The following is a 19,273-nucleotide window of genomic DNA, read 5'->3' as shown; positions in this document are numbered from 1 at the left end:
CAGCAGTAGATGAAATATAAAATATTCTTCTTTATTTCAAAATTTGATAAAAATATCAGATAGCAGCATATGACAAGTTAATTCAGGCAGAGATGGAAAAAAATATTACTGCTGTAAGTAATAATTTTTTCCATCTCTGTCTGAATGAACTTGTCATATGCTGCTATCTGATATTTTTATCAAATTTTGAAATAAAGAAGAATATTTTATATTTCATCTACTGCTGAGCTCACTGGATTTTGTCTTTCCTCTTCGTTTTGGTTATTTGTATCTGCACCTTACTATAGGGCCCCTTCTCTTCTGTCCTGCCATAGAGGGGGTTGCCATATTGTATTAAACCGAATTGCTGATAGGTCAAGAAACAATCATTAGATTTTCCACCTACTAATACAGCTATTAGTATCTGTGCTGCAGATTAGTAGATTAGTTGATCATAGTAAAACTTTTATTCATATCTAGAATCTAAATGTTAAAACTTAATTTGGAAAATTATCAACTAGAGGCATAAATTCTACATATTAGCTGCATTAGCAGTCAGAAAGTTGTGTTTAATTAGATATAATACCATTATATTAATAGCTATTGTTTATTTGTTATTATTTGTTGTTTAGGCTATGTTCCCATGATGAGCTTTTGGTGAGTTTTTGATGTAGAATTTTGGCACCTCTTATGTAAATTAGGTGACTTGTGTTTTTTTCATTGTGTTCTTCAGTGCGTTTTTACATGCCTTTTTATCAAGTTTTTTACTCTGCGTTTTTTGTCTTTTTGCTGTGTCATGCTATAAATAAAGCTGTTTTATTTTTAATACTTCCTGGTATTTGGCTTTGAGAAAATATTATTCATTCATGAGCAGATTGCAAGCATTTTTCATGTGTTTCTGCCACAGAAATACACTAAAAACACGTACATTTTTTACCTGCGGATTTTCTGCATCTAATGCTAGTCTATGGGAAAAATCTGCATATAAAACTCAGTGTACCCACAAGAAAAATTGACATGTAGTGGATTTGAAATACGCACCACAGATCACCACCAAAAGAAAAATACGCAAGCCAAAAATCAAAATGTATATAAATTTTGTTACACAATAAATTTAAAAACCAATCTCAAAACACAAAATGGAACAACCCAAGGAACCCATCAACACAAAGTTGTGTAAACTATGTATAAATCAAAAATAGGTACTTCAAATCCAACATCTAAATCATGTAGACCATATGTAATCTATAAAACATGAATCACATACTCACAAGTGTGAGAAGAAATGTATATAATAAAACAGTTTTGTGTCATTGCATCATGTTTTTAAAGGTGAAGAAAACATTACTAATATACCAAGGCCAGCGTAACAAAGCGGTATCACCACGCACCCAACGCGCGTTTCGCAACCTAAGTGCTTCGTCCACTGATGTGCTGACAGGAGTGGGATAACATGCTGGGTGGGCCAACTAGTATGGGGAAACAAATGCAACATCAACTAGTCAAGGGGTTGATCAGCATATGATAAACTGACTTTACAAATTCTTTTTCTACAGATTTTTTTGTGTCCAATGTACTAAAGGGAATGTTAGGCAAGGAATTTAGATGGGAAGATACAACTGCTGGTAGTTCTGGGAGCATGGGGGACATGATAGGTTCCGTTTAACACCAATTATTTTCTCATATGATTATCCACTGGATATCCACTGGATAATAGTGCTGTATTTTTCTTGTAGATTTTGTTCTATAAGGAGGGAAAGTCTAGTCTCTGATCCTACCATTCCCACCACGGTTATCTTTTAATTAGAATTCCATACACGCTCTTTATCCTATGTATACGATGAAGTAATCCTTTATAGTTTATAACAGGTTGTATGTTTCAGGTTGTAATGTAATATATTACTCTTACTATCTAAATTGTTCTTGGGTTACTTGAGCTCAGGGTCTTTCCAAGTCTGCCTTTCTGGAACACTCTTTGCTATTTGCTGTGTCACTGACAGAGACTTTTTCATCCCCATTGGCAGCCTCAGAATTAGGAGGACAGGAGACCGGTGACAGCTGTGTCCCAGGATGCCAAGACCAGCCCGTTACACTATTCCCTGCATTACTGGGGAGCAATCTGCCATAATCAGTGTTACTTTATTAGAATTGGTTATGCCGTAAACACTAGTTGAGAAATCTTGCCTTCACATGTCAGAGTTTGTTACAGAATATAAGTAACCACACGCGTTAGTGATAAAATCGAGCATTCAACATTTGGTTTAGATTTCAAACGCCTTGAATGCTTCAAAAGTAAAGCAAATAAGTCGATACTGACAGGCGTCAAAATGAGACATTTTTATTTTATTACTTTGCTCTAGGCTTCTCATGTATACTATGTAACAACTTTTTACAGAGGGCTCATTATAATGGAAATTGGTCATCGGCAGCATGTCTCTAGGGTCACAGCCGGAAGGTGCAGCGCTCCACCTTGCCATGCCCTAACAAGCAGCCAACCTTAAAGGGTGCTTTACACGCTGTGACATCGCTAACGATATATCGTCGGGGTCACGGTGTTTGTGACGCACATCCGGCGTCGTTAGCGACATCGCAGCGTGTGACAGCTAGGAGCGACGATCAATGATCGCAAAAACGGCAAAAATCGATGAGCGTTGACACATCACTCCAAATCATAATGTCATTGGTGTTTCATTCCACAAGTTGTTCGTCGTTCCTGCGGCACCACACATCGCTGTGTGTGACACCGCAGGAACGACGAACATCATCCTATCTGCGTCCATCGGAAAGGAGGAAGGAAGAAGGTGAGCGGCATGTTCCAGACGCTCATCTCCTCCCCTCCTCTTCTATTGGGTGGCCATTTTGTGACGCCGCTGTGACGTCGCTGTGACGCCGAACGCACCTCCCCCTTGAAGGAGGGATTGTTCGGCAGCAACAGCGATGTCGCTGAACAGGTATGATCACCACATGTCGCATGAACGATGGGGGCAGGTGCTATCACTAGCGATGTCGCAGCATGTAATGCACCCTTTAGAGTGTTAAAACACCAAAAAGCACTAGCTAAGTGTTATACATATGTGTGATATATATAATTGACTTACAGATGGAAATATGTGATTCATACAAATGTATATAGAGCCTAATATTTAGTTAGGATCTACTAATACCTTGCTGTAATATTATCTTTGCCAATACGTCTGAAATCCTTAGCACAATGGATGGATTTATCCTATAATTACACATAGTATGACATATAACCTTTCAGTGATGGGCAGGGGAGTCGTTGGGACAAGATATCTGTCATTTGATGTTCCGGATATGTAACTATGGGGTAAATGTATGGTGGGGCAGAGGCGGTAGCTGCACTTTGACCCAAGTAAATACCCCTGTGCCACGTAAGAAAACAACAGAACGGTAAACAGTTTACCATTGCAAATTCTACATTTACAGCTATCTAGCTGCTACAAATAGGAGAGATTGGTTTCTAGAACAGTGCAATGTATGTGCAACATTAATACAAAAGTGATATTACATAAAACATATAGGAACCGTAGGTTACATATAATAGGTAACAACTCAGATTGATATGGAAATCTTAAATTAGAGAGTCTTTAGATTTACTAAGTAAAAAAGATACCCAAGAACAAGACGTGATTGAAATGTATAAACATTTTAATTATAAATATATTCCATAGGGTATAACATAGAATTTATCACAATGAAGAACCAGGATATAGGAAGTGATGAACGGGAAGAAACCCTACGTGACCCAGGAATGGATACCAGATCTCAAAGTGATCTGACAAGGTGCCCAGATAAACAGCTAGTTGCCCAGATGCAAGTGCAAAAATTGCCAGCAAAGAGGCAAGAGGAGTCTCAATGCATGGCATAACAAAGGCAGAGTGGCTTACCAAACAATCAGATCACCTAGTTCAACCCGGGTAAATACGTGGGGACTGAGACGGGTCTGTCCCCACGTGTTTACCCGGGTTGAACTAGGTGATCTGATTGTTTGGTAAGCCACTCTGCCTTTGTTATGCCATGCATTGAGACTCCTCTTGCCTCTTTGCTGGCAATTTTTGCACTTGCATCTGGGCAACTAGCTGTTTATCTGGGCACCTTGTCAGATCACTTTGAGATCTGGTATCCATTCCTGGGTCACGTGGGGTTTCTTCCCGTTCATCACTTCCTATATCCTGGTTCTTCATTGTGATAAATTCTATGTTATACCCTATGGAATATATTTATAATTAAAATGTTTATACATTTCAATCACGTCTTGTTCTTGGGTATCTTTTTTACTTAGTAAATCTAAAGACTCTAATTTAAGATTTCCAAAAGTGATATTATAATATCATCCTATGAGGTAGAAAAAATCCCAACGAAAATGATAAAACTGCAATAAGAAGCTTTAGCGTTTAATGAAAAATTTGTACATAGAGAACGTTAATTCTTTAAATTTTTCGCACCCTATTTCTCCACCTTCTGCCATAGTACGCATATACACATATGGTCTTCATATCTCAAATTCAAATCCGCTTTACGCCATCCATAAACAGCAAGCTCTGCCATAAACAATTCACGGGCGCTCTAGGGAACAGTTCTCAGTTCTCATGACCATGTCTGAGATTGGAATATACACGATACTAAGATGCCATATGTTATCATTTATAATATGTTTACATTATGCGTCCCTCCAGTCTGTTCACACTGCAACTCTTGCACGTTGCCGTGGTGTATTGGAAGCCACGTGGGTGTAGCTGAAATGTAATAGGGTTTGCCCAGGCTTGGAGAATGTTTAGTGTTGGCCACTATAAATGATGCGGCTCTCTATTTTCTGTCCACTGCTTTATATAGCATCCATGTGACCTTATCTTATGACCTGGTATAGTAGTAGGTCCAGTTCTGAATACAAGGCATGTCATACAGTCACGTAATAAATGACCATAGGGACCCGCAGCAAAACAGAGCACAAGGTGATATGTATGGATAATAGACAGCAATCATTTTAACACACACATTATAACTAGGGATGATCAAATACCTCAAATATTCGGCTTTGCGAATATTTTTCGAATAGGTCGCCAATATGCGAATATTCGATGCACAATGAAAGTCTATTTGGAGCCCGAATAGCTCCGAATTGTTGTTGTTCGTGTTTCTCATAGACTTATATTGCGCATTGAATATTCGCGAATAGTCAAATAGCGGCAACCTGTTCGGAAAATATTCGCGAAGCTGAATATTTGAGGTATTCGATCATCCCTAATAATAACGTTTATTTCTATTAAAATGACCACTGATAGCCAGTTATAAGCTCCATACCCTTGGACCTCCCTGTTAAGTCTATGTGAGCCGGGTCAGGCATATTCAGTTCATATTGTATCTGTTATAGCTATGGAAAGTCCCTTTAGTGAACTGATAGAATAGCAGACATGCAGTTGGCATCTATCCATGAAGACGCACTGTATCTGTTACAGACGCCTTGAGATAACAGATCAGCGTTTCATGCCAAACCCACTAATTATGGCTGATTACGCCGGCAAATAAAAGGCGCAGTAGTCCAGTACTGATTTATGTGGCAATGTATCTCTATTAGGACCTTGTGTTTACTTACACACCTATCGTTTGCTCACTGCTCACACTCATTTATGGGCTTTATAGTTGATTGAACATCTAGCATATACGATAGTAAGTTTCATTGCTATAAGTAATCATTCGTTGGGGTTACAGGGCTTAAAGGGGTTTTCCCAAGAACAAAGTTCATTTTAATCAACAGATCTTGGAATAATAATAATTTCCACAATTGAATGTGTTTAAAAAAAATGTTCCTGTGATGAGATAATCTTATAAATCTGTCCCTGCTATGTACTGTGTAATGGCTGTGTCTGACCGTACACAGTCTGATCATACCACATCTCCTGGGCCGGGGAGGAAGTAATAAAGTATACAGACATTACAGCACAGGATGGCAAATTATTCTTTCTTTAAAGTAAAACCTTTTTAAAAAATATTCAGGGAAATGTTTTACCTCACAAAAAGATTCAGCGATAATCTCGTGCTGTGCTATCTGTATACTCTCTTTTGCTTCCTCCCCTGCCCAGGAGATGTGGTATGATCAGACCATGTTCCTTTATGGTCAGACATGGCCATTATACAGTACATAGCAGGGACACATGTATAACGTTAGCTAAGCACAGAAACATTTTTTTTAAACACGTCCAATTGTGGAAGTTACAGTATTATTATTCCAATATCTATTGATTCAAATGGACTTTTCTCATGGGAGAACCCCTTTAACACTACCCACCCCCTTGTCTGATAACCTATGACAACAGTTCATGTCTACGCTGGCAATTCAGTATTACCATTGGAGTTTTGTGCTATTCGATAAAGCCGTATCCAAGGTACAGCCCATATATTTTTCTATCACAAATATATACAGTATGTATATATATATATGTATGTATATATATATATATATATATATATATATGATATATATATATTTATATATATATTTATTTTTTTTTTTTTACTGTTGATAAACTGACAAATAAATATCTCAAATATATATTTTTTTGTATATTTGTTAGTCAGAGGACTCTATGTATACCAGATTTCCAAATGTCTGCAATGCTGGCTTCGTCTACATTCTTTGTATACATTTTCCAGGTATAAATAAGCTTTCAGCAGGGCCTGTATATATACACCGACTCCCTATTGATCGTTTATCTTTAGTGCCAAAGAGTTATCATTCATTTGGATTATCCTATCATACCCCTCAAGAGCATATAGAGTAGTGCCAGCCCTAAAATTACTATTATAGATCATAAATAATTCGAATTCTGTCTATGGGAAGTGTGATAGTTGCAGCAAACAGCGGCTGCCGATTGGCTGTAGCAGTCATGTGACTTAATATCGCGTGATATAAAAATGTTATGTAACTGTTGGGAGACGCATCACCAGGGTCGCAGGTTCGGTGCCAATCCAGGATGTGAGTGTGGGTTACGTTAGCATTTAAGAAGGGGTTGTCCACTACTGCCCAACCCCTTTATTGAAAAAAATAAAATAAAAGTAAATATAAAAAAATGAATATAGCCTTTTTGTAGCTACTTAAAGCATGAATTTCACTGTGATTTTTGGGGGTCTTAGAAGATGAAGAGTTAATGAACCTCATTCATTTTTTCATTTGTTTAACAATATTGGACTGATGTGATGTGTCTGAACTCTGCCTCTGAGACCTCTTGTTACAATTTTGTTCTGGTTTGCTAATTAATGGTCCTAATATTCTCATTTTCTATCATTATGTTACATGACTCCACTGTCAAGCAAGCGGATACACGTTTTGGTCTATCAGGATGTGATTTATCTTATGCTTTATGTCTATACTATATTTTTTGATTTGATGTTTTGTATCACTTGTAGATAAGCACCTTGATAAAGGCCCAAAAAGGCCGAAACGTTGGTCTCTGGACATCTGTATTATTCTTTTTTACATTTTTTTGTGCTTGAAAAATAAAAAGTGGACTTATATTGCAAATATTCTTTGGACTCCTATTATTTCACCCATGGTGTGCCGAAAATAATCTACCTTTATAGAATTTACTTTGGCCATTGTAAAAGGGTCTCTAAGCGAATATGGATAGTCTTGTTACTGTATATCCTCAATCTGGAATACAGGAATGTTAGTAATCCTGTATGATGAGGAAAAGACCTGCTAAACTAACTTCCCATTAGGATTGTGTCCATATACACTGTAAGATAAGACACCTCTAGCCGGTATGGTCTCCATCACATCCACCATGCATTCCTCAGCTTCAGGCCGTATTTCATTAGTAGATGTGGTGGTGTAAATATTTTACATGACAATACACAATCATAAAACATTCAGTACATAATGATATATAGATATAATTTATGTCACTATAGTCCTGGATGAATGGCAATAATTCTCTGGAGGATATGGATAGCAGTATCTCTGTGTACTGCGGTTATTATTGGGTGTATGATTCTACTTTTTGTAAGGGGCTGATCACAAAGCTATATGAAATGCATCTTCTTAATAGTTCATACCAGTGGTGTAACTTGAAGCTCATGGGCCCAAATGCCAAATCTCCAAAAGGGCCCCCAATTAATGCAAGTTTTTAATAGCATTAAGGCCGCTTTACACGCTGCGATATCGGTACCGATATCGCCAGCGTGTGTATCCGCCCCCATCGGTTGTGCGACACGGGCAAATTGCTGCCCGTGTTGCACAACATCGCCCGGACCCGTCACACGGACTTACCTTCCCTGCGACGTCGCTATGATCGGCGAACCGCCTCCTTTCAAAGGGGGCGGTTCGTTCAGTGTCACAGCGACGTCACAGCAGCGTCACTGAACTGCTGCCCAATAGAAGCGAAGGGGCGGAGATGAGCGGGACATAACATCCCGCCCACCTCCTTCCTTCCGCATTGTGGCCGGGACGCAGGTAAGGTGAGGTTCCTCGTTCCTGGGGTGTCAGACGGAGCGATGTGTCCTGCCGCAGGAACGAGGAACAACTTCGTTACTGCTGCAGTAACGATATTTGAGATTGGACCCCCATGTCACCAATGAGCGATTTTGCAAGTTTTTGCGACGATGCAAAATCGCTCATAGGTCTCACATGCAACGGCATCGCTAAAGCGACTGGATGTGCGTCACAAATTCCGTGACCCCAATGAGATCACTTGAGCGATGTCGCAGCGTGTAAAGCCCACTTTAGTCTTTTTCTATAGGCCAAATGGACTTTTTGGATCCCCTAGGCTCCAGGATCTGGGTGCGATTGCAGCCCCTGCACATATTGTCATTACATCCCTGGTTCATACGTACTAGGGTTGAGTATACTCAGGATTATAAGAATGCAAGACATTTGTATAGGGGATGAGTGCCACAAATATTAATTGTGCCCTGGGCCATCTTGTAGAGAAAACTATACACATTCTGTGCTTATACACATATTATAGGTGCTGTCTATCTAGGTAACGTCCGCAGTCTGCAGTTTTGTCATAACCACAAAAAACACATTGTGTGGCCAAAAAATGCATCTTGAGGCAAAAAATATGCAGAAAAAAATGCATGCGTTTTTGGTGCGGTTTTTGATCCTGCGTTATTGATACATTTTTTTTTATCACCAATGGGTGAAAAATGTTAAAAGAATCGTTATGCTGCATTTTTGTGTTCCCCGCAAAAATGCAACAAAAAAAAAAAAAAGAAATGTGTGCACAGCAAATCTGAAATCTCATAGACTTTGCTGGGGAAGTAACAGCATGCAGTGACATAAAAGGTCATCACAAACTGCGCCAAAAAGGCATAAAAAAACGGCAGCGTGCGCATGGAGCCTATACCTGTATCCATGACAACTTTATGCTTTATTTAGTACAACATTCTGGGATACCACTTGAGGTGCATGGTCTGAGAAGTGGCACCACGATGGCTCAGTGGTTAGCACTGTTACTAGGCAGCGCAGGTGACCTGGGGTCCCACCAAGGACAACATCTGCAGAGTTTGTATGTTCTCCTCATGTTTGCGTGGGTTTCACTCGTGCTCTCTGGTTTTCTCCCACACTCCAAAGACATACTGATAAGGAATCAACATTGTGAGCGCCATTGGAGACAGTGATAATGTGTGTAAATCGCTGTAGAATATAATAGGGCTAAATAAGTAATGCATAATAACAATAATAATAACTTGCAACTTGTAGAGGTAAGGCCTCATTCATATGTCCATGAAAAATGACATTAGTGTCATCAGTGTTTTGTATCAGTGCACAGTCCATGTGTCTGTTTTTACCATCTGTATCATGAGGGATACTGTATATAAATGACTGAGCGTCTCTTACGCTTTGCCATTCGTGTGCTGTACGTGTATTTAACAGACTCATAGACTTGTAGGGCCTTTTTATCCATGATACCGGAAATAAATGGACATGTGACTAAAGGGTGCTTTACACACTGCGACATCGCTACCGATATATCGTCGGGGTCACGTTGTTAGTGACGCACATCCGGCGCCGGTAGCGACATCGCAGCGTGTGACACCAAGGAGCGACGATCAACGATCGCAAAATCGTCCAAAAACGGTGATCGTTGACACGTTGCTCCTTTCCTTAATATCGTTGCTGCTGGAGGTACAATGTTGTTCTTCGTTCCTGCGGCAGCACACATCGCTGTGTGTGACGCCGCAGGAACGACGAACATCTCCTTACCTGCGTCCACTGGCAATGCGGAAGGAAGGAGGTGGGCGGGATGTGACATCCTGCTCATCTCCTCCCCTCCGCTTCCATTGGACGGCCGCTTAGTGACGTCGCGGTGATGTCGCTGTGACGCCGAATGCACCTCCCCCTTGAAGGAGGGATTGTTCGGCGGTCACAGCAACGTTGCTGCACAGGTATGTGCGTGTGACGCTGCCGTAGCGATAATGTTCACTACGGCAGCGATCACCAAATGTCGCACATACGACGGGGGCGGGTGCTATCGCGCTCGACATCGCTAGAAATCGCTAGCGATGTCGCAGCGTGTAAAGCACCCTTAAGACCATAGATTATAATGGGTATTTGTTGCATCCGTGAAAAAAAATGAATGCAACAGGGACATCTGAATGAGGCCTAATATAAGTGCTGCTACTATTTTTGGTGGGTGGATACTATAGATTTGACGTAACCGTATAAGATATAATTTACAAGAAAGTGATTCAGGTTTATATGAGCAATTGTCCTGCTCATTCTGTCCTCACACAAAATGTCAGCTATATCAGTAATGGCAGCGCTGCTCTGTGTCACGTACACCTGTCACATCTCCTCACAGATGGGGGCAGGGGCACGAGCAGGGCTTATCTCTGGCTGCGCTAGGCCTACAGAGAAACCATGGCCGCTTATTGTTAGCTGATACCATCCCACATTTCTGTTATCCATAAACACTTCATATTTCTTCAGGCCATTTTACAAGCAATCACTTGTTCCCGATCATTAACCAATTTAAACATGGCAGAGATTATCCTACGAACAAGGAAAACGGCTGCTCATTGGCTGAAAGCAATTTACATGCAGCTGAAAAAGTAAAGGTCATCAGCTGCGCATCTCCATGTGTTTATAGGGGTACTGACGACAATATCGGGGGGACCAAGTGATTGCATTAATGAGAGTTCACCCCACACTCTCACCCCCCCATTGTAAAAGAGCCTATAGCGTTCATCATTTGACAATTAATCTCAATTATTACACTATTAGTAGTTCAGTAAATCCATACCGGCTGCATGTACAAAGGGGGGACCCTTTAATAATATTTTACTCTTAAGGTGGTAAATGATGATACGTATTGCACCAAATGTATATACCTTAATAGATGGACAGCTCATCCCATTGCCATGCACACCACAGAGGACGTAAAGTGAAATTTTATTTTATATTCATTAGGTTGTGAATTCACAAAATATCCTATTAGAGAGGTAACAGTAGATCTTGGGAAGGTGGGTACATATAGACAGATGTACAGATGTCTAATGGCTCGAAAATTCTTAGTGTAACACTGAGGCCCTGATTCATCATGGCGTTCCTGCCACAAATCACCTTCAATTGTCACAGAATTTGTACACAATACGAAATACAGTAGCACAAAAATTGTGCGACTTTTGGCAAAGCTCCGCCAAAATGGGTGCAGCCGAGGAGGATGTGGTAACGCCCACCTGACAAATTGATTAAAGAGGTTATACACTACTTTTACATTGATGGCCTATCCTTGAATGGGAGGCGCATTTGCAGTACCCAGCCGCACCCGCTATCAGTTGATGGGGCAACTCCAAATCGGAGCATTTCTGGCCTCCTGTTACCGCCTGCACAGAGAACAGCTGATTGTCGGGGGTGCGGGGTGTTGAACCCTGGCCAATCAGACATTGATATTCTATCCTAAGGATAGGCCATCAATGCAAAAGTAGTGCACAACCTCTTTAAAAATCAGTGTTCCTTATGCCAGAAATGCTACTCCAATCAATGACTGGAGAAATATTTCTGGCTAGGTACACTACTGATAAGATGCGCCTAATTTTATGTGGCATATGCTTCTTAATGAATTTGGTATGTCTCATTCTCGCACACTTCAAGAGTGACATACGAAAAGCCATTCTTCATAAATTGGGGCCTGAGTGACTATTGACCAAGTCTCTTTAGAGATGACTTGATCATATTGTGATTCTCTATTCTGGTATGTATGGACAGCTTGATTGGCAATATGGTTATGCAATCTCCATTTATATATCTTAAAAGTATGTTGGCAGCAGGGGGTGAGGTACTGGGTGTGTGGAATCCTTCTAGTAGAAAGGAACTAAGTGGATGGAATTTAAGGAATCCTCCAACAACTGCTGTCTTTGAAAAAACAAGCAACGTCCGTTACACATGCTTTTATATGGTGAGCTCGCTGGTGTGCGAGTCTGTGATAGGGAAACCGGATTGTGAGGAGGGGGACTGATGCACTACATAAGTGAGAAATTGGAGCAATATAAGAAATTGGAAATAAATTGTATGCTCTCTATTTGTTACTGCCCCATTAAAGAAATTCTACCATTCTCAGATAAGAAATAATGAAAGTCTATTGGCAAACTACTGATCTACCAATATTTTCATTATCTGGTAACTATCCTGTCACTTATCTGTTACTTTTTGGCTCCTGTGCAATCATTCTCTCTCAAAATCTGATCACATCTGTCTACAAATTTGTCTGCAGTAAGGGATCAAATTACATCTGCTGCCTAATAGTCTATTGAGAAGGGAGAAGCTGGAGGAAATACAAACCATATCACTAGGAGAAACTGCTGAAGCTTCTAGTGCAGGGAGAAAACTGTTACAAATGTTATATACAAGTCTTATAATGGCCAAAAGTAGTGTAATGTATACACACTGTAACTTATTCTGAAAAGTTACCTAAAAGAACAGATACACTTTAAGTTAGGAAAACACCCAGCCCCCCCGCCGATCCAATGTTTTCGGTGCTGGCCGGACATGCTCAGTTTCAGAACTGCTCCGTCTTCTGATAGCATCCGCGGCCGGGTACTGTACATCTGAATCCTATTGATTTGAATGGAAGCTGGCACCGAGAACAGCTGATCGGTGAGGGTGAGGGGTGTCGGACACCGGCCGATCCTAAGGGTAGGCCATCAATGTAAAAGTAGTGGACAACCTCTTTAAGGAGCATGGGGCCAACTCCTGCACAGGAAACCACCGGAGCATTCAGCTATTCCCCTATGGGCCAATCCAAGACTGGGACAGTGCATGCTTAACATCAGCCAACATGTTGTAGTGTCAGTAAAAAGAATGAAGTATCAACCAAAGACAGATGGAGCAGTTACATTTATAGGGAGTTATAAAGTGAGGTGTGTGCAAAAATGTATAGGAGACGCATAGCAAAATATTCATGCTGAAGTCCATGCTTCGAGCTTCCTAATCCTCCCACTGATAAAAAGGAAAAAATAAATGGAAACATTTCTGACTTCACTGCCAGCCAAGATCTGTATGAGAAAATGTTTGAAAATGATTAATTATATGTCAGAAAAAAAAATCTCTGGGTAATGAACTGTTCAGAAAAAATGAAATGGAAGAAACATATTTTATTTCTACAAGAAGTAAATGCAGACAATTGCTCTATCTATCCCTCTATCTATCCATCTATCTATCTATCCATCTATCTATCTATCTATATCTATCTATTCCTCTATCTATCTATCTATCTATCTATCCCTCTATCTATCCATCCATCTATATATATCTATTCCTCTATCTATCTATCTATCTATCTGTCTCTCTATCTCTCTATCTATCTATTCCTCTATCTATCTATCTATCTATCTATCTCTCCCTCTATCTATCTATTCATCTATCTATCTATCTATCTATCCCTCTATCTATCCATCCATCTATATATATCTATTCCTCTATCTATCTATCTATCTATCTGTCTCTCTATCTCTCTATCTATCTATTCCTCTATCTATCTATCTATCTATCTATCCCTCTATCTATCCATCCATCTATATATATCTATTCCTCTATCTATCTATCTATCTATCTATCTATCTATCTCTCTATCTATCTATACCTCTATCTATCTATGTATCTATACCTCTATCTATCTATCCCTCTATCTATCCATCTATCTATCTAAATCTATCTATTCCTCTATCTATTATCTATCTGTCTATCTATCTATTATCTATCTATTATCTATCTATCTATCTATCTGTCTCTCTATTTCTCTATCTATCTATCTATCTATCCATCCCTCTATCTATCTATCTATCTATCCATCCCTCTATCTATCTATGTATCTATACCTCTATCTATGTATCTATCTATCTATCTATCTATCTATGTATCTATACCTCTATCTATCTAGCTATCTATCTATTATCTATCTATCCCTCTATCTATCTATCCCTCTATCTATCTATCTATCTATCTATTCCTCTATCTATCTATCTATCTATCTATCTATCTATTCTATTCATTCCTTTATCTATCTATCTATCTTTCTATCTATATATCTGTCTATCTCTATCGATCTGTATCTAGCTATCAATCTCTCTATATCTATATATTTATCTCTCCATCTCTCTATATCTATCTATCTATTTCTCTATCTTTCTCTCCATCTATCTCTATCTGTCTGCCTTTCTGTCTGTCTGTCCATCCATCTATCTAAAATTCCCAAAAATTCAACGTGGCACCAAAACAAATAAAGTGTGTTTGGAAGCCACAAAGTCCAGGCTACTGGAAAACTGTATATACAGTACATAAAATGTATATTGGCTTTGAATAAATACAATTTTTCACCTTTTTATAATGAATGTGTTGCTATTTTTAGTCTACCAATTTTATCCATTTATCAACGTTTCAGTACCTTAGGAACTTTATCAATGGCTTGATAAAGGTTCTTAGAAACCGAAACGTTGTCACACCACATAAGCTAATCAAGGTGAACTATCGTAAGGTAGGCCTTGCTCCCACCATATTGGTAATTGTGCTGCTCCATGTTTTGTCCCTATCTATCTATCTATCTATCTTTCTTTTGATCTCTACAATCTAATCTCTATTGTCTATCTATCTATCTATCTGTCTCTCCAACTAACCGTCTATCTATCTATTATCTATCTATCTATCCTTCTATCTATCTATCTCTTTATCTATCTATTATCTATCTATCTCTCTATCATCTATCGCTCTATCTTTCTATTGATCTCTATCTCTCTAGATCTATTTATCTATCCATCTATCCATACATCCATCCATTTATCTATCTATCCATCTATCCATCCATCCATTTATCCATCTATCTATCTATCTATCTATCTATCTATCTATCTATCCATCTATACATCTATCCATCCATCCATCCATCCATCCATCTATCCATTTATCCATCTATCTATCTATCTATCTATCTATCTATCTATCTATCTATCTATCCATCTATCCATCCATCCATCTATCCCTCTATCTATCTATCTATCTATCTATCTATCTATCTATCTATCTATCTATCTATCTATCCATCATCCATCTATCTATTATACATATTACAAACAGCCACTTTGACTTCACTGCAATCATTTCTTTACAATTTCCATCCCCCACCCATTAGCCATTGAATAAATGCCTCCAGGTAGTTGCATTGTATATTAGAATGCCATGGTTATAATCCTAAACAGTATAAGATATATGTAATATGTAGGTAATCAGCCAGATGTCAACGACACAATGATAATGACATCCACTCCATATTCTGCATTTTCCGTCGTGCTACCCTACACCTGATGGCTGTGCTTTCACTAGATAAGATCTCACAATGGATTTGTACTTTAGCAGTAACAGTTTTATAATGTGGGGATTAAGATGATGATGTCATGTGAAGACACTTAGTCCATTAGTTATTTAATGTTTTAGGACAGATCTCTTCAAGGCTTATATATGTAATTAGGAATACATGTGTAGGCCTTTCCCATATATACTAACCTAGCAGAAATATAACCTAATGTTTGTAAATGATGATCTTCATATCGATGTAGCTATGGATCGGAGAGTCCTAGACTGAAGTGTTTTTTGTTACATGACATAAAAAAATCTTGGAAGGTATTAAAGGGAATTTGTCACCAGGTTTTCGCCTCCTAATCTGAGAGCAGCATAATGTAGGGGCAGAGATCCTGATTCCAGCAATGTGTCACTTACTGAGCTGAGTAGTGTAGCTTTTATAAAAATCCCTGTTTGATCAGCAGTAGAGCATCAGTAGAGGACTACTTGGTGTGCTGCCAGGTAGTCCAGCATATTCATGAGCTCTGTATAACTGCTAGATCTGCAGAAGACAAGCCATTGATTTAATCAAAATGACAAGAAACAGCTCAGTAAGTGACACATCGCTGGAATCAGGACCTCTGCCCCTACATTATGCTGCTTTCAGGTGGGTGAGCAAAATCCTGGTGACAGATTCTCTTTAATTTGTAGTAAGTGTATAATACAGATATCAGCTCAGGCCACAATGCTAGGTCTGCATTTTGTAGTACAACATAATACTACTTGTGGGCCTAAGTCCTTGGATTGTCCTCTTCTGTCGAGTAGTTACAGAATCTACGAAGCCATATTTTAGTTTTATCTGGTCCTGAAAAGTGCTATGACAAGTTTCTAGGGCAGCATTACTGTACCCACATGGTTTTGCACCCTTATTTGCTACAGTTCTCAAATGTTATAATACACAAGGAATAGATCAACATATCACTAGGTGGCATCTCCCATGTAGGTTGGAAAGGCAGCCATATTGGATCTTACCTAGGTTTGCTAGAAGCAGAAGCAACTATGGAATAATAGACTAGAAATCAGTCAAATATTTCCTTTTTATATTTGAATATTTTCCAAATCATGCTAAAACTCAACATCATAAAAGAACTTAAGTTATAATGGAATTTTATCATGAAGACATCCCATGTGCATTTGCTCTATTAGGACATATGGACACTATAGTGGGGGTCTGTCACTGGGAACCCACTCTGTGGACAAGAACAGAGAACCGGTTTGTGTCAATGGCTGGAAGTTCTAGTCTACTTGAGCCATGCCTGTATTACAGAGACTTCAATTTATCTGAATGGCTGCCATGTAATACTACATTTCCTCTGCGACAACCCCCGGCTGGCATTACCGCTGTTTGCCGTGGGGTGCCAAGACCAGGCCTCCAGGAGGTCACTCAGCTAATTTTCCCCTGGAGTTGAATTTTGAATGGAGTTTTTCTATGATGAGATTTTCCAGTCTCGAAAGCTTGCTTATATTGCCATCTTTTCAGTTAGCCATTAAAAGGTATCAACCACTGAGGTCTTCAGTTCTTTTAAACGAGATTATCCATTTACGTAATATATAGTATATCGTCTGTTACCAGCCATTCTACATAAAAAAGGCTAATTGCAGAAAATGACAATAGTGATCTTGTAAGCTAACATAACATAGGCTTTCCTGTAATCACACAGGACCCTGTAGTGTGAGAATTAGCACAATATCATGGTGAGAAACAATTGAATCTACAGAAGTCTTTATGCTGATTAGCCCAGTAGTGAAGCCATTATGGAACTATATTAAATAAAAAATAATGGAAAGTCAGATATTTTTCAAAGTAGTCATATCTCCCTAAATACACAGCAGAACATGTGAACACAATAGGTGGGAAATGATCAATCAATGAGTTTTTGAAGGCCTCAAGCACTTTTACTAATACAGATAAGGATCATTTGTGGAAGTTAAAGGGGATGTGGCTCATAAAGTGCAACCAATTTATGGACATTATCTACCACTAGTTAGGAATGTGATAGAAAAAAGCAGCAGGTACAAGCTGGCGTAGACACACTGACACTTGAGATATACATGTCATGCATTTTTCTAAGCCTCTGGTTTTCCTTATAATCTTTTTGTCTCTATAAGTACAATCTTTAAGAAAGTGTTAGTAAAGAATCAGTAAATGAGCAGATCTTTACCTATAGAAACCAGCTTGATATGTTCTCTGTCCAAAAATTCCAGCGCCACAGAGACATTCTCCAGCTTCATCTGCCTGAAGTTTGGTCTAGAGTGGTACTTTCTGTACATCTTCTTCTGACTCAGAACCTCCAGTAGGGCTATAAGTTTGAGGCCATCACTTAGGTCTTTCTGAAGGTCCCCAATGCGCTTATTCATACATTTGAGATGTTCATTGCACCACCTTGTGAAGGTGTTCTGCTGGATCTTCTTCCAGGGGGCATCTTCTGCCAGGTCTTTTTCTGTAGCTGGCATCTCGTCTGCTTCCTCGCCCTGGTACAGCTGATGTTGGTCGTAGTAATCGTTAGTGCTCATGATGACTTTTTATTTGGAGCTTTCTGCTTTTTATATGAGGATCAACAAGGGTGGAGAAAAAAAGGGTGTAAAAAAACTGCTGGATCCAAAACCACACTGTGAAATCGAGTTCAAACTGCTGAAACGGAGCTCGACAATCAAATTAGTTCCCCTATTATTCGTCCTCTTGTTGGAAACAGTGAGATGTTTCTTGGCAAGTTCGGATTAACCCTTTAACGCCCCCCCACGAGTGGTGGGACAGAGTTGGGAGGGATGTGAGAGTTATCACAGCACAGGCTTCCACCTTTCTACTCCTTCCTGTCTTCTGTTTCCTTTCAGGGAATCCTTTCTTTCTGGTAGAGCAGATAAATAAAGCAGAATTGGGATACGGATGACAAATGTAAAATAATATACCGGGAAAGCTGGCCCAAGAGAAGATGTCCCAGCAAACAGGAAAAGAGAGCTGGAGAGACAGCTGACAGCTGAGAGCACAGGGATTTAGCAACTTGTTTGAAAGTGTGGAGTCCTGGATGGAGATGGTTTTAAAGAAAACTGATCCCCCCTCCCTCTTTAGTCTCCTCTTAGCTTCCCTCCCCCCAAACGTCAGAGGCATGGACTCCCAGGAATGCCTTAGCCATGACCATATACAACTAAGATGAGTATTTTCTAATCCCTAGTGAGATAATAAGCCAGAGCTGGATTGGGTGCTATGGATAGCGGGACTTGTGATTGGTTTCCATGGACCATGCTCCAACTGCTTGTAACATTTCTGTATTTTTAGCTACCCCATGTCAGTGAAGTCTGTCTGTGAAGGGAGAGGGGGCAGAGGGAAGGGATCTTACAACACAAGTTAACAAAAGCAGCAGATGTAATGCAAGGGAGACCCCCACCTCCCCAAATGAATCACCTCCCCCAAGCATATTGCCATTAATGTACCAGACACATATGCCA

At 39.5% G+C, this 19,273-nt stretch overlaps 1 protein-coding gene across 4 annotated transcripts in view; it reads right to left on the bottom strand.

Moving 5' to 3' along the window:
- The window catches only part of FLNC (filamin C), a 74,961-nt gene extending 56,107 nt beyond the window's left edge, over positions 1–18,854 (bottom strand). For all 4 annotated transcript variants that reach the window (XM_075345383.1, XM_075345384.1, XM_075345385.1 and 1 more), the window contains exon 1: positions 17,992–18,854. In XM_075345383.1, the coding sequence (XP_075201498.1) occupies positions 17,992–18,343 (352 nt within the window). In that variant the 5' untranslated portion in view covers positions 18,344–18,854. The remainder of the gene's footprint in view (positions 1–17,991) is intronic.
- Positions 18,855–19,273: the final 419 nt, after the last annotated feature.

This window comes from Anomaloglossus baeobatrachus, chromosome 4, assembly GCF_048569485.1.
Source record: "Anomaloglossus baeobatrachus isolate aAnoBae1 chromosome 4, aAnoBae1.hap1, whole genome shotgun sequence".
Lineage (NCBI taxonomy): Eukaryota > Metazoa > Chordata > Amphibia > Anura > Aromobatidae > Anomaloglossus > Anomaloglossus baeobatrachus.
The sequence above is the reverse complement of the archived record's forward strand: the minus strand, read 5'-3'. Positions and strand labels throughout refer to the sequence as shown.